The sequence below is a fragment of the Gymnoscopelus microlampas genome (assembly GCF_963454915.1).
Source record: "Gymnoscopelus microlampas genome assembly, chromosome: 2".
NCBI classification, from domain to species: domain Eukaryota; kingdom Metazoa; phylum Chordata; class Actinopteri; order Myctophiformes; family Myctophidae; genus Gymnoscopelus; species Gymnoscopelus microlampas.
Genome location: NC_139939.1, coordinates 29,983,487 through 30,000,863, shown reverse-complemented (window position 1 = coordinate 30,000,863; position 17,377 = coordinate 29,983,487). Strand labels below are relative to the sequence as shown.

At 40.9% G+C, this 17,377-nt stretch overlaps 1 protein-coding gene across 1 annotated transcript in view; it reads left to right on the top strand.

Moving 5' to 3' along the window:
* Nucleotides 1-17,377, top strand: part of LOC311054813 (calcium-binding protein 2-like) — a gene marked incomplete at its 5' end in the record, with an annotated part of 29,069 nt that overhangs the window by 10,447 nt on the left and 1,245 nt on the right. Inside the window, 4 exons of the mRNA XM_084070815.1 lie at nucleotides 15,746-15,776; nucleotides 16,093-16,227; nucleotides 16,720-16,829; nucleotides 17,151-17,298. Of these exons, the coding sequence (XP_083926941.1) occupies nucleotides 15,746-15,776; nucleotides 16,093-16,227; nucleotides 16,720-16,829; nucleotides 17,151-17,298 (424 nt within the window). The remainder of the gene's footprint in view (nucleotides 1-15,745; nucleotides 15,777-16,092; nucleotides 16,228-16,719; nucleotides 16,830-17,150; nucleotides 17,299-17,377) is intronic.

Genomic DNA, 17,377 nt, shown 5'->3' with positions numbered 1-17,377 from the left:
GTGGTGACTTCACATGCAAACAATCATTTTTACACATTATCTGTAACAATTGACCTAAATTTGGTATAATACAATTCACATATAGCACCGCGTGTACCCTTCCTGGGGCCCCAAGGAATTGTATCACATAGTGTATGGGCGAATTGTTATTTGGATCTTATGGATCCAGCGGTCGTCTGGACTGGACAGGGCCACGGTCGGGGTCACCAGCTGATGTGCCTTGGCAGACCTGTCACTCTTGGTTCAATAAAACCCTGAAGTCCAGTTTATAGACGACATACACAGTAATTACCGTTCACATGCGCAAGGCATCTTTATTGAGAAACAAGGGAGATTCCCTCTATACTATGTGAATAAAAGAACAGCAAATTAATGATATTAAAACAATACGACCTGATATATCACGAAGGCAAATCGCTCCACATCTAGGTCTGCATGCAAACAAGCGTTCGGTTGAGCGCCTGGAGAATTTTGAAGTTCTTATCTATAACATTCAGTATATCAACGCTGTGGCTATCAAGGCCTTCCTTCTAACCGGAGCACAGCTACTGTGCTCCACACTCTATAAAGTAAAGGTTGACGGCCCAGTGCGTGCGTGCGTTTAAAGAGGACAGAACGTGGGGGGTCATGGGATGGGTAATGGTACCCACATGGACACTTGCCACTGATACTATGTTGATGTACTTACCTTGATCAGCTGTGCAGAGATGTCAACCTGCTGCCACAAGCCCATCATCGTCTTTAGGTTGATTTAACTCCATGTGTACTGACTTCTGTTCTCAAGAACTCAGCCTTCAATAAAACTGTAGAAAAACAAATGGTAAAATGATCACAGAGGACCTCAGATAGCTCATTTGTCACCACATTATGTCATTGTTCATCCTTTCTCGTTCTCAAATGTGTTGAATAACACATTTTGAATAACACATTTTGAATGTATTGAAAAGTTTGGGTTGGTTTGCTTATGTTTGTAGATTTCAAACACAGAGTTCAAACACTTTAGAGTTATGGTGCAGCTGGGAAGTTGCAGAGATAATTTCTCAACTTCCACTCATCCAGTAGAGATGCTCTGGTTTTCCAAGTTCATTTGTATTCCCTCTACATTTAAAATGTGCATTTCCTTCTGAAGTTTAAAGCTCTACGCGTTATTTGCTGAAAAGAATAATCGGTTCTGGTGTTGATGTTGATGTCAGCTTTTCTCGTTTACTATTTTGTCATTGTGAGATCATTGATACACTCAGCAACAGATGGACCAAATGGATGAAAAGCAAACGCAAGGGAGACAAGACTAGAGAAAAGCTGGGATGAGAACTGGAGAGTGATGGATGTCATAGGGAAGAGAGAAGAGATTGATTGGGATGTAGCGTAGATGTAGAGGATTACTGGTGTAGAGATTAAAAAGCATGGGGATGAAATGGACGCTTAGAAACGGAATCCCTCGTACAGATGAGGGAAGAGTTAACTTTGTGGAATAAAACGTATTTGAGTAAAAGGAGAAGTCCATTGTGTGAGTGTATGTGTGTAACTGTGTGAAGTTAAAGCCAGGCGTTACTGAAGATGAGCCTGAAGGCTCAGCATAAGGCCTGATTGATACTGTCGCTTGCTGAAAATAGCTGTTATACAAACTCGCAAAGCGTTGCATTAAGTCTAATCGTTCCCTAGCCAATGACTGAAAGAAGTCATTTAGTACATATTGGTGTATGTGAGAGCAACGTGGTTAGTTGACAACACATTCCTGTCCAAGACCTGAAGACATAAAGGAAAACACTACATTTTGTGTGTCTCTGTTGCTGTCTCATCATCCACTTTAGTAATAGAGTAAATTCATAATCCATTGAAATCTTCATTGGAAACACATGCACATGAGTAAACATGCACAAATTCATACAAGTGCAATTGGAATGCAAACGTCAAAGAGAATTAGTGCAGGGAATGTGGTGGAACACTATAGAAATCATGTCAAGTTGAAATCAAGTCCTCCAACTGCGTTACTCGTCCACCCATTCATTCATTCATTCATTCTTTTTCATTCATTCTTCCATCTAAACATAATATGGTCATGCTTGCATAAATAACATTGTTTAGGATTTTCTGTTAGTCGTGAATTACAACTGGTTCTATTTTAAGGATAAGACCATGAGGTTGAATCTGACAGCGATGTCATGTGTTCAAATCCGTCTTTCTCTTTGTGTAATCGATAATAATGCTCTTTATAAAGATCTCCTGTAATCTCATGAGAGATGGTGACCTGGCAAATGCAGCATGATGTGACAGATGACACAGAGCTAGGGGACATGCATATAAAACCACTCATCATGTAGATTAAGTCACATTCCGGGTCAAGAGGGACTGACCTTTCTACATCAGGCTAGTATCAGGACAAACACTGAGAGAAAGGAAATAAGAACCGTGAGTGTGTTCCTGTGAGTATTGAGTACTCACAGGCTATGAGTTCACATGTGTACTCATAGCCTGTGAGTGCACACTTCCATCTATCTACTGTCTGTCTGTCTGTCTGTCTGTCTGTCTGTCTGTCTGTCTGTCTGTTTCCCCTGGACCATCTGTAATTATGCCATCTGTAATTATGCCATGGACCATTAGTGGTCCTTGGACCACTGGTTGATATGCAGCATTTAAATATAACTTTTGGTTTTACAATTGTGGTGCATTTTACTGTTGAATGATATTAGATTGTAACCGTTTTTAGAATTTGATATTGTGTTGTAGGCGTGTTCTTTATCCTTGCCTTTCAGGCATCTGGCATGCTGGTTGCCATCGAGGGTTTCCACATTAAATCTCATCCCAACTGTTTTGTCAAAGGCTTATCTTTCTGTCTGTTAAGCTTACAGTTCACACTGTGTTGAGTTGCTGGTTGAGAAATTCCTATGAGGAATTTAGGTATCTGTATCTCTCCAACTTTGTGTGTGTGCGCCGTGCGTGTGTGTGTGTGCGTGTGTGCGTGTGTGCGCGTGTGCGCGTGTGCGCGTGTGCGCGTGTGTGCGTGTGCGCGTGTGTGTGTGTGTGTGTGTGTGTGTGTGTGTGTGTGTGTGCAAGTACGTGCGTGCATATTTACATGAGTTAATAGTACACGTAAATGCACTGGACTAGTACTGCCTTGCACTGAGCAATGTTTAACCTGAGGTCATCTGAGGTGAATAAATGTGTGTGAAGCAAAGGAGCTTCCTTTTAACAGCTTAAAGAGTGGTGCACCTCCATGCCCATCTAGCCTCTGTCCTCACTAACCTGTCTCTCAAATAGAGCAGAACCCCCACACACACACGCACACGCACACGCACACGCACACACACATACATTCACACATACTGTACATACACACATTTACACACACATTTTATAATAATATGTATTATTATTATTATTATTATTACCCTTATTATTATTATTATTATTATCATCATCATCATCATCAATTAATTAATTAATTAACTGCAACATTGTACGCTCACAGTGAGCCAATGGACTGGTGCCTCCCACACCCACAAGTGTGCAAGCTCATCTGCCACAACTATAACTTTGCTGCCCTCTCCTGGTGATAACCTGTCAATGTTAAAGCATGGGAAATTGTACAATGAAAAACAATTGAACAGAATACAATACAATACAATACAATACAATACAATTGATTATTTATGGTCCACACATGGACTTTAGTTTAGACCTTTGTTTCATTTTTGGAATTATTGCGAACGCTCTCATTGCCTGCATGCACTACAGTGTGGCTGAAATTCGCCTGTGCTCCTGGGTGACTAATTACACTCCTCTGAGAAAAATATAGCAGCGACAGTCAAAAATAACACATCTACAAGTATCTACACGAGTTCATCTATTGGGATATCTAAGAATTCCATGTCATTTGTGCATATTTCAGGCCGGATGGCAAGTAATTGCTCATTCCTTTCTATTCTTCTTATTGTTATTTTCGAGCTGCGTTCGCTTCCAGCGTTCGCGCGTCTTACTTGTAGCTACAGAAATACAAAATATAGATAACACACAAGTCATTCATTGCTGCTGATGATTTGTTTTTCACTTCCCACTAACCTTATTTATTCACAAAGACAACAAGAAAATAGCATTTGATCAACTATTGAATACATTGATTAACACTACTGTGGAAGGAGGACTGCCATGGCAATACATAAATAAATGGTAGTCCCTCTGGGATTTCCCACTGGTATGATGAGGGAGTTGATTGAAAGCCCGGCTTTGCCATTATGCAGCAATTAAAGATAATTGTCTTCTGATTTGAGTACTTTGTGTCCAAATCAACTCCAATGTATCCTCAGCTGTGCCAAACCATCCACATACAGTGATAGCAACCATGAGTTTAGTTTTAGCATGAGGTTTCAGCAGTGAGGGCCCTTGCAGTGACAGATAGTGATTTGAGTTTAAATGACATCAGTCATACTTTAGGATGGGATAAATGTATAACAAGAGTTGGTAAATAATGCAGGCAGGGTTAAATCAGTGATTGATTGTTTGTCCATCTGTCTTTGCTCTCCTAAAATCCAGTGAGTAAAATACCAAAAAATCTGTAAAAAGGATTGAAGCAGCAGTATAGGCACTACTGTACATACAGATAGTTAAAGTTCTGTTCCGTAGAAAGAAACAGAAAAAGAGAGGCTCAAAGAGCAGAAGGTTACAAAAAAACTAAGGACAGAAAGGAAAGGGTAGTATAGAAATAGGTGTTGGGGGGGGGGGGGGGGGGGGGTTGCTTTCCCAATCTGACAATGAGTAGGATTAGCAAGTGTTGCTCTACTACAGCTACTGGCCTGTAATGGTCTAGTATAGATTCTATAGTATAGAATCTATACTGTAGGACCACAGTACACTCACACATAGGGCTAATCTCTCACTGTCTCACACAGTTCAGTAGAGAACATGATGTAGCCTACCAACATTTCATTTACTTCACCATTCATTTACATCATGACTAATTCAACCTGTAGTTTGTACTTTATTTGAATTGTCCTGAATTTGACATTGACGTTGAATACATAATCTTTCTGCATGATGTAACAGCGATTGCATGGTTTCAGTCTGATAACCTAAACTTTCTTCGGTGTCTTCAAAATTCAGAAATCATGTTTCATGTTTGTGCCCACACCTTCAGAAAGCATTCCCTTCATGATATGAAGTAGATGGCACAATAAAGCCACTGTACAACAGTGTTGCGCTCTGAACATAGCAGACCTACACGTTCACAACATGTTATGCGATGCAATGCGTTGTGAGCTTGTACTGTAGGTCTGCTATTTTAGGAGTGCAACACTCATACAAAAAAAGTATAAATAAGGCTTAAGTATCATGAAAGTATTCCTTGAAATTTGCCATGCACTATAACAACAAAGCTGGATTATAGTGGTTTCGTTGCTCTCTGAGCCATAAGAGTGATGGCCTAATCTTTTGTTGAACTTATCAACTTCCTGGTGCTAAAGACCCATGGCTCAAAATGCGCACTGACATGTAGTTGACAATCACAAGTTGTACTGCTTGTGATTCTCAGCTACAAAAATGTTAATGATGCATTCTTTTGAGGGTCCTATTTAACAAATGTCAATGGAAATTCTTCCATTTTCCAAATGATTGGCTGCAGATGTAATTATACAATGAATTTGAGGTTGAAAATTACTCAAATGTAAGTTTAAGGTCATGTTGATTTGTTTGTGGTCTATTTGGGTCAGTTACATATAGTAGTTCACTCAGAGTTCAATTAATAGTGAGGATTTTACTGTGTTGGATGAACTAACAATGACTGGATTACATTGTGCTATACTTTATATCCCTATAAATCCCTAAGGGAAATTAGTATTGGCTTATGGTACGATTTAGCAAATGAACAGATTTATACAGAGGTACTATTTCACCAATTACGCAACCTGCCCTTTTCAGACACTTTTATTTTCTATTATGTTCTAAACATCATCTTCCCCATTCTGTTTTATTTTTTTCCTTTCATTTAGCACACCTGTTCATCCTCTATTCTCTCTTGGAGTTGCAGTCTCATACGTCATGTTGTTGACGAATGTTTTGTTTCTCTTTCCAATCTTTATTTTTTCTTGAACCACTTTAAAGTCTTACTTTTCTCCCCTTCTCATCCCCTGCTCACCATGGCCCATCATCGTCACTCGTTTCCTCTAATCTCAAATGCTGGGGATTATAACGGCAGCAAGCTCTCCCTCTATAATTCTACCCACCCCTTGCTCCTCTCTCTCTCTCTCTCTCTCTCTCTCTCTCTCTCTCTCTAATTCTACCCACCCCTTGCTTCTCTCTCTCTCTGTCTCTGTGTCTCTCTCTCTCCAGCGCTGCCAATCATTTTGACATTTAAAATATAAGCATGGTGTTAGAGAGACACATAGAGGAAGGTAGGCGGGACTGGTGAGATTAAGTTGGGGGAATTCAAGGGAACAGTCATAGGGGGAATGTGACAGAGAGATGAGAGGAGGGGGGGGGGGGCAGAAATGAGAATGGTCAAGTCATGCAATCAGAGATAGAGCCAAACAGCAGGTTGTAAGGGAATCATCCCAGATGTAACCCAGCTATTCCGCCCCCCTGTAAAAATCTAGCCTACATCGGTGGTATTCCATAATATCACATTACACTACTCGGACAGCCAATAGGCGCTTAAGGACTCGGTTCGTACCTTTTATCACTATGGACCAATAGGATGTGGCACTGTAGCACGTGGAAAGAGGAATCCATCACTTTCAGTAGTCGTGGTGGAACTGGAAGTATATTCACCATTTGCCCCAGGGAGGGCACCTTAATGGCATTACCCCATGGGACGCGGTAGATGTTTTTTGGTTGGACTTTGGAGGTTTATGTAAGTACTGAACAGAGGGGGTGGGAGAGGAGAGCGGGAGAGAGAAAGAGATAGAAGGGAGAAGAGTTGGGACAGGGTGGTGTGAGAGAGAGGGGTGAAAGTGTGCAGGTGATGGGAAATATCAATAAGGGAGCAAAGAAAGGCAAAAGAAAGAAGGTAAGAAATCATTCATTTGATCTTGTTAGAGAAAAGTTATATTCAGAGAGTTGAAGTAAGCTATGCCACAACATCTATTATAGTGTTAACCACTTGCCCTATTTCAGAAATAGTTGGGGGGGAAAAGGCAGTTCTATAAGCTCACTATGCATCGCTTTATCATATGTTGTAAACTAGTAGATCAGCTATTTTTTTTTACTATTTTAGAATTGTTTTGTAAACTTTCACCTATAATGACATTTCCAAAATTGATAGTGGTTATTTTGTTTGTATCCAAACTTATTGGCACCTTCCTTACTTGTTTATTGCAGCTTGAGTTGAGAATGGTAACAATGTAAAATCTTTAATTTCGATGGAACCTTACTGGGCCATTTAGGCCCATTTTTATACTGCCAGAGTCAAATTAACACTGATGATTATACCATGCAGCTTAACAGTACATTGTGGCATAGGCTACTTTGTGCTCTGCACACTGGTGAAAACAATTAACCCATCTAGTTACATATATTTAAGTAGAAACGCTTTCTGTACACTGTCAAAATGTGCTATATTAAATACTGTACTTAAACCCTCCAGACTTAGTAAACTGGACCCGTTGTGAGATTGTAGATCTGTTAGATTCAAAACACAGGATTAATTGAACGTCTCTTGTTAACAGTAAATGTACCACTACTGCTGCATTCAGAGGAATCTAATACAATGTCCGTTTTATCTGCCTACAAATCTGGCGGGGTGCCATAGTCACCAAAGGGGGTATCACCCACGGATGCTGGAGGAGCCCCATTGGCCCCGGCCATGCTGGGGGCCGGCAAAGGGACAGAAGAGGACGAGGAGGAGCGTGTTTTTGATGAGCCTCTGTGTACTCTGGTGCAGAACTGCAACATGACTATAGTGGGGCCTGCTTGTATCTTCCTCAGGGAGGGCTTCTCACTGAGCCAAATTGTATGTATATGAGATTCACCCATTTACACACACACATGCACACACACGCACACATGTATGCGCGCGCATGCACACACACACACACACACACACACACACACACACACACACACACACACACACACACACACACACACACACACACACACACACACACACACACACACACACACAATTCGCTATACTGTAGGTCCACCATTCCTCAGTGTTATTGTTATCATCGTCACAACACAAGCACGTTTTTTTAATTTCTTTTAAATCATTTTATTTTTCACATGTTACCACAAACTGATACATTACTCACATAAAACAGACAACATTTAACTTTATCACAAACAAGGTCGAGTATATGTCATCCATTCTCATGTCCTGAGACATCATCACTACCCTGCCATTCCAGCCATCCTAATTGGAAGCTCCATCTTCACCTCCTCCACCAGTGACAATTCCTCCCGGTGAGTGTCACCAGCATACATATACTACACAGTCCTTAGTGTTAATCTAACTCAATAGTGTTCAAATCAAATGTAACCAAAGGGACCCTTATGGGTCCAAAAAGGAGTTTAAAGTTTCAATTCTACGTAAGCAGTTGTTCTCAAAGGGGTCCAGGGGTCCTTGGTTCAAGGGGTTCCCCCAGCAAAAGTATTACATTTTCAAACATCAAAACCACTTTAACCATATATACATTGGCTATTTGAAAATAGCAGATCTACAAGCTCACAACACGTCGCATCACAATGTGTTGTAAGCTTGTCGATCTGCTATTTTCAAAAAAGCTTGAAAAATAATTGAATAATTTGGAATATTTTTTGAAACATTTTAACGGCACAAATCTTGTATGGGGGGCCCTAGCACAACATATTTTCTAATGGGGGTCCACGACATATTCATTTGAGGGTCCTTGACATGAAAAATGTTGAGAACCACTGACTTTACTAAAGCATACTGTGTAAGGAATATGTTATATTATGCAACATCATTTGATTTCATTGCTAGAGTCATTAAAGTACAATCCGTTATCAAAGGTGTAATTGTATTTCATATATATTGTAAGTCACAAGAGCATGGTTTTCATTTCGTAAATAAGTAGTTTTGCAGAAATCTTGCTTGTAATCCATGTCCGTTGTTTTGTTTAATTTTGACCAGCGTCAAGATGGCTTCAATAGAAATCGGATTTCCTCTCAAAACTGGGTGAATTTCAAAATGAGAATCACTTTTATTGGAAACTTGTGATATGATTAGTCAACATAGGTTTAATTTTTAAGTCTTTCTACAGAAGGTAATTTAGCAGTAGGTTAAAAACTAATTTGAAGCTCAAATCAAATAATCCCAGTCAACTGAGCTAGGGGTCTTCGACTGACTATTCAAATCGTTTATTTTCAGGGGGCAGCATTAGTTACAGCCAAGGTAGAGCCAGTGACACTGCGGTATGTCAACATTGTAATTTAGATCCTAGATTTGTGTCCTAATGGCGAAGGCTCATTACATATCCTGGATCACTTATTCTAGATTAATAGAGCACAGAGAGATGTCAGGGACATGGAGTAATTTCCCAATGAGGATAGTCGCCGCTGTAATTGACAAGAACCATTAGAAAGGTGGTTCAGTCACTGGGAAGAGGTGTTGAGCTGTGTAAGAGGCCTTGAGATATTAGAAGACCTTAGCCTGAGGAGATGAGCCACATTACCAGATTACAATGCAGTTGAAATGTTTACTTATCATTGTCCTATGGTGTGTATAACTAATCCAAAAAATACAATTTTATTATATTTCATTTTTCCATGTCATATTTTTTTATTTGTACATTGTACTCTGTGAATGCGTCGTTAGGCCAAGATATTCATCAAACTAAATGGAGCCACAGGCAGGGTTGTTTTGTGACACCAATGTTCTTTTTGAGAACTCTTTGTTGAACTCTTTTGTGAATAATTCAGTATGCTGCACCTGCACTCTCAATCATAATATTTCCAACCAGCCAGTCCATGGACATAATATGTGAACTCATAGATGTGGGAATTTAAGCAATCAGATTCCTCGACAGAATACACAAATTAGTCTGTGAGATGGACAGAGTGAGAGTGATACCGTTCATAATCATTAATCCACTAATCCCCTTTGTTCTCTCAAATGGAAAACTATAATTTAACACTGATGCGCCTTTGGCAATTGCACATAGCGAATATCCCCTTTTAACTTATCTTTTATGTTTTTTTTGTGCCTTTGGTATCACAGTTTTGCTGATAAGCTTTTGGCAAATTCCAAGAAGCACTCTATTGCAAAGTATGAGGTTCATAAAAGTAATTAGCTAATGGTGCAGACAGATGCTGTAGACATGCTGCAATACATCCACCAAGTGACAGGGTGACCAACAGAACATACAGGACACATACTCTATATTGCAACATGGCATTGCATAAGACACATTGTGCCAATAGAGTGTAACCATGCAACAATTGCATAGCTCTCACAATAAAGTACAACCGTGAGTTGTAGGTTTTCTTGCATTGGGTAGGGAAGGGAGTTTACATTGTGATCCAGTGTACCAGGGGTGGCCTTGTACTTGGAGAGGGGGGGGGGTCATACAGTATTATATTGTTAAATCAAAAGTAAACAGCATAAACTGATACATCTACGATAATCTAGATATACTTTTGATTAACTCGATCAAGACATTAATCCCAGCAATGTTGAGAAGTATACATTGTTTGGGTATTTTGAAGTAAGGCCTACATTATGAAAATGACCATTGACAAGCACATTTTTTTGGACTCAGTTGGATGGTATATAAACTTGTCAGTCGCCGTAGCTACATAAAATAGTCTGTGTGCGTTGTGTATTAAATAAATGTTGTAACATGACATAAAAAAACAACAACAGGGGTCAGCGAATTGAAAAACTGATAAGCCTTTGTGATTTGTATTTGCATTTAGGCTACCTCCATAATCTCCCTGCCACTTCATCACTGCATTCCCTAATCCAATCTCTGTAATACTCCTTTTTGTGATGTCATTGGCTGTCACTTGCAGGGAACACGTTGTGAATTAAACCCATGGTGGCGTCACCTCTTGCTTGGCCACTTCACATTTTGTGAAAATGCCACAAATGTCTATCACACAATTATACAACAAACTCCATCGCACGACAGTGTTGCTTGCCAAATAATCTGTTATTTTCAGCAAGCGACACCATCATGCTAAAAACAATAAAATAGCCTTCATTATAATTTACTGTCTCTCTCTCCACTATTGCTGTCTAATTAAGGCTTAAAGGATTCTTAAGAAAAACAACAACTGAATGCTACATACTCAATTGAAGGTAGCTCTATATTCTGATAGTACTCTGCAGAGTGTTTGTTCAGTAACAGGAGTCTCCATGTCTCTGCAGCTCTTTAATAAACTAAAAATACATGTTCAGGTCGAGATACCAATTTTATCCAATCAGGATAGAGAAGTCAGTCAGGATACAGATTAAAAATGGGATTGGTTTTTAAGATGGTCAAAGGGGCTTTTCCCTCAATGCCCTAAATACCCACCACCAAAGTCAGTGACATCCACAGCCACAACAGAGGGAGCGACAACAACAACGATCTGGTACCACCCATCTATAGAACAAACTTAGGGAAATTATCTTTCTACTGCTCTGCCACCAAAGTGTGGAATGCCCTTACACCATCCCTTAAACAATGCCTGAAGATCCATCTTTCAGGAGACCACAAGGGGAGGTAAACTCACTTTTCCCATAGAAAGGAGATAGCATTCACTGCCGACATCTTTTATTTTTTCCCTTTTTCTACTTTGTACATGTAGCGTTTTACATTTGTTGATGATATTGTATTTTTGTGTTCATTTTATGCTATGTTGATGAATTGAATACGTAAGACCACAATGGAAACAAGACCAGGCCTTTTTTGTGTTATCCTTTCAGCCCAAATGTCTGACTGTACCTAACTCGTGCTGTCAGCATTTCTGTCTGTGGGTACTCTCTACTTATTGGCTGACATTTTGTTACCTACCTGAACATTTATTTTCAGTTTATCAAAAAGCTGGAGAGACAGGGAGACCCCTGTGACTGAACAAACACCGTATAGCATAATTACTATCAGAATATATTAGGGCTTTAACCTTTTAACAAAAAACGTTTTGTTTTAACCAAAAAAGATCACTTACCCTAACCTTTAACTTCCCAAACACTGAACATGGACTTCTGTAGCTATAATACTGCAGGCTCTTTACTGCTAGACCTTATTTGGGTGTGAATGTGGTCAATTGCACTGATAGAGGCAATTACTGTATAAAGCACTGCTACAGCAGCCACACTGCGTTTACATGGACAGGTTTATTCCACTTCAATTCGGAATGAATGCTCATTCAGAATAGAATTGCTCATGTAAACGCATCGGTATGGCCATACCGGTCTGATCCGAATGAAATTTCATTCGGGTTTGAAGGGCTGGTATATACCGATAGAATCGGGCTACATTGCCCATGTAAACGCACTGGTATCAGACTGGTATACATTTGTTCTTTTGCGCATGTGTCATTGGCTAGCGCGGTGCTTCTGGGTGGGGGGGGGGGAGAGGCGCAAGCCATGTGGAGTCTGGCGCTCCAAGCCCAAGTCGCAGACGCGCGTAGTTCTCCGCCGACCGGCTCCTCCTCCGGGTCAGCAGCAAATATAACAGGAGCTGATTTTGCTGCATTAAACTCATCAATAGCAGACCAATGGCCGTATAGTCCAGGGGCCAACACTGATATTTTCACAAATTGGTACCACCTAAGGTGACCGTAAAGTTTTTGTATTTCTGTCTTCCTACATGTCTCTAGTTTATATTTTGGTATGATAACCTTTCCAATCTTGTAGCTTAATGGCAGTTATCACTACCTACCGGCTAATGTATCCGGTAGGAGACACAAAGTAGAATCTTTGTGTCTCCTACCGGAAATACACCCGGGCATCAAATTATTGCCACAAAAAACAAAATATATCCATGTATTCAAGGCTTCATGGGGTGTGCAATTGATAACTTCTCAGATTTTTGGTGTTTGCAAAAAGATTGCTTTCCATAAGCTTGTAAAAGTTGACCCTCCTTTGGTCTAGGGTGGTCATAGCTGAATGGGTAGAGAGTCCCCCTGGGAAACTTAAAGGAGGAGTTCACCCAAAAAATGATTTATTTTCTATCAATTAGACACCCCATGAAGCCTTGAATACATGGATATATTTTGTTTTTTGTCGCAATAATTTGATGCCCGGGTGTATTTCCGGTAGGAGACACAAAGATTCTACTTTGTGTCTCCTACCGGATACATTAGCCGGTAGGTAGTGATAACTGCCATTAAGCTACAAGATTGGAAGGGTTATCATACCAAAATATAAACTAGAGACATGTAGGAAGACAAAAATACAAAAACTTTACGGTCACCTTAGGTGGTACCAAAATATGGCTTGGCCCCTGGACTAGTAGCCAGGATGCGGTGTGCTTCCATTATCAAACCTTCTCTCTACCTTCTCTCTCTTAACTTGTTTTATTGTCTCTCTTCTCTTCTTCCTCATTTACCTATATAGCTGGCAGCTTTGATTGAGTGTGAGCTGTGGCTTGTTATTATTTCTCTCTGGCAGCCGTGACTTAGGCCTTGGCTACACGTACATGGATCTTTTACTAAACGGATATTTTAGTCCTCCGTTTTTAAAAAGAATCCCTGGCCACATGACAAAGATAAACAAAAATCCCTGTCCACACGTACACGCAGAAACGCATCGATCAGCTGCATGTTTCAATTTTATATCAGATTTTATATTTACATTGATTTTATAATTATATATATGAGGGGCCAAATACAAATACATTTGTAATCACATGTTAAGGCCCAATACTGCAATAGCTGCATTATTTTAATAGCATACGTGAACAGCATACGTGAACATAAACGAAAACAACATTATTAGGGCTCAGCTGCAGCGCAAACAGTAGCCATGGTTCACATGACGCTGTCGAGTCTCTGGTTTATAGTGGTGTTCGTTTTTTTTTTACATTGCCAACTCTCACATGTACATAAACGTTCAGATTTCAAATATAAAGTGCTTACCCCTGAGCCATGGATGTTACAAGGCAATCCGGACCGTGATAAGTACCCGTATCTCCCGTATTGTTCAATAAAAAGCATTTTAATCCCATCGCCAGCCATTTTCTTTTTCTGTTCTTTTATTTTGGTAATGTATCAGAGTGCAATACACCTTCCAACCATTGGTGTCGCATGGTTGAAAGCATCGGAGAAAATTTGGAGAAAATGGCCGACGATCGGATTAAAATGCTTTTTATTGAACAATACGGGAGATACGGGTACTTATCGCGGCCCGGATCGCCTTATAACGTCCGTGGCTCAGGGGTAAGCACTTTATATTTGAAATCTGAACGTTTATGTACATGTGAGAGTTGGCAATGTAAAAACATCGAACACCACTATAAAGCAGGGACTCTCGGCACCGGGGCGATTGTGTTTTAGGACGACAGACCCCACATTCAATCTGTGTGCGCGCCGTGTGTTCTACTTGGCGCAGAGAAAGAGGGTTTTCGTCACACAGTGAATGAGCTACTTTTCCCACCACTGTCTTATTATTAAGTATGACATTATTTAGCCATAAATGAGCGTGCCTTGTTTCATAGACTGTAAGTGTTGCTCTCTCTCTCTCTTCATTTATTATTATAATGACCATGAGCGGTCCGGTTTATGTATTATTGTACTATTTATTATTATAATGACCATGTGCGAATGCGCGATGACGTCATCGTTTCTCAAAAGCTCCGGATTACATGTCCACACAGATCCACTGAAACGCATGTTTTGGAAAACCTTCACTTATTTATCCGTTTACAAAAATATCCGTTTACAAAAATATCCGAAGCACTCTGCGCATGACCAGAGTTCTATTCCGAATGAATGCTTTGCTCATGTAAACGATTGAGGAACAGGAATACTTTTATTCAGGTGCCATGTAAACAGTTGGGTAAACATTTCTATTCGGAATGAGTTCATTCTGAATGAATAAATATTGTGCATGTAAACGCACCGTGAGTCACCCTACCATAAGACACAAACAGTCTATCACAGTAAGCAAGCGAGCCGAGTTGTGAATGTTTCACTCTTATAAAACGTGTGTCACCTGATACTCGTAGTTTATTGTGCTTTCAAGCTGTACGAATTTTGCAAAAGGAACTCTGTGTGTGTGTGTGTGTGTGTGTGTGTGTGTGTGTGTGTGTGTGTGTGTGTGTGTGTGTGTGTGTGTGTGTGTGTGGCACACACGCACGCTCGCCAATACACACTAAATGTGTATGTTTGGTGAGAGTGCAGATGGTTCTTTATTTTGCCAAACAATTGTAGTACACTTTGATTGGCTGTTATTGAACGGATGTGCGGAAACTTTAAATGCTCTGCATTTCTCTAGTGTCTTTATCCAAAGCACTACAATATGTGCATTACGTTCAACCATTCGCACACTCATAGGGAGCCATGCAAGGCACCAACCTGTTCAGTGTCTAATTTGTATTGCTCTTTTTTCCTCACAAAAACATATGTATCACTTACACCCCCTTTAGAGTGAGGGTATATCCGAATAGTCTATTAAAATATGTATTGAATTGACAGATAGAAACTAACTGACTGTTAATTTGTGTGTGTGTGTGTGTGTGTGTGTGTGTGTGTGTGTGTGTGTGTGTGTGTGTGTGTGTGTGTGTGTGTGTGTGTGTGTGTGTGTGTGTGTGTGCGTGCGTGCGTGCGTGCGTGCGTGCGTGCGTGCGTGCTCTCTTTGCTACAGGATAGAGATCTACGACCAGAGGAAATGGAAGGTAGAGTAGAATTGCTCACACTTCTCCCACTTTCTCTCCTTTTCTCTAATACATTTTCAACAAGCTCTGTAGCTTCTTATCATATCTGTTTTTACAGGAACAGTTCACTTTGATGGTCTAATAAGATGATAAAATGTAAAATGAAGTACATAGATTTCAAAGAAGCAAAGAAAATGTATGTTATACCTCAAAACACATTCGAAAGAGAAAAAAAGGTGACCACTCTTGTAACTAGCCACAAGTTTAAAATGGGTTTTTGTGGTAGGTGTCTTGCTATAATAATCTGTCTTTCCCTCACCTCACAAACCCATGACAGAGCTCCGTGAGGCATTCAAGGAGTTTGATAAAGACAAGGACGGTTTTATCAGCTGTAAAGACCTGGGCGAGTGCATGAGGACCATGGGATACATGCCTACAGAGATGGAACTGATAGAGCTCAGCCAAAATATCTGTGAGTGTGAGCCCTGCATGTATATCTGACTGCCCCCCACCACACGCACGCACGCAAGCATGCACGAACGCACGCATGCACGCTAAAAATGTTATGGTACAGTACTTTACATAGACATATAAAGGTAGACGGCTCCTCTGGCTCTGAAGCGTCTGTATGGTGGGCGCGCTTCCGCTTCCGGGGGGGCAGCTGGAAATTTTCGTGTGCGTCACAGAAAGGGCGTTCAGTAGGCCAATCAGAGGCAGGTGGGGGCGGGACAACAAGTCCTGGATAAGATGCGTTGTGATTGGCCAGTAGTCAACACGCTGTGATAGGCCAGTGCCCGTGCCCTCCGGAAATATGGCGGCCACCATACGAAACAGGTCGCTCCAACGAACTGCAGAGGCCAATGAGGCATCTAGGTTTCTACATCTATGGTACTTTAGGCCTACACGCACTGTAGTAGACTCAAATGCCCACACTCACTGGGTCATACCTTTTCTTGCCCACAAGGTGGTGGCAGAGTGGACTTTGAGGATTTTGTGGAGTTGATGGGTCCAAAGATGCTGGCTGAGACGGCAGACATGATCGGAGTCAAGGAGCTGAGGGATGCCTTCAGGGAGGTCAGCAGTGCTGATATCAACATCAAAGACTGTCCAAACATGCAGCCCTCATGTTTGTTGGGAACATCAACAGCATAACTGCAGGGTGCAGGGTGCACAATGTGCAAAAACAAATTCCTTGCAAGGATGTCATGCTTGGAAATAATAATGTCGCTCTGAGCTCTGACCTGTGTCAGAATTGTAACTAATCAGATAACCTTTTGTCACAAGTCAGCTCATAAGTGTAGCCTAGATATGTAGCTCTCATTTACTTCATCACTACATTTATTTTCTGATCTGTTCTTCCTCGCTCTGCCCTCTGCTATCCCTCCCTCTTTCCAGTTTGACTTTGACGGTGATGGACTGATTAGCATCGGGGAGCTGAGGGAGGCGATGAAGAAGCTGATGGGGGAGCAGCTCAACCACCACGAGATCGATGAGATCCTCCGGGATGTAGACCTGAACGGAGACGGACAGGTGGACTTCGAAGGTGAGACGGGGGACAATATAATACAATGGGGTGGGTGGGCTAACGAAGGAAGGAACTGGAGGGAAAGAGGAAAGGTGGA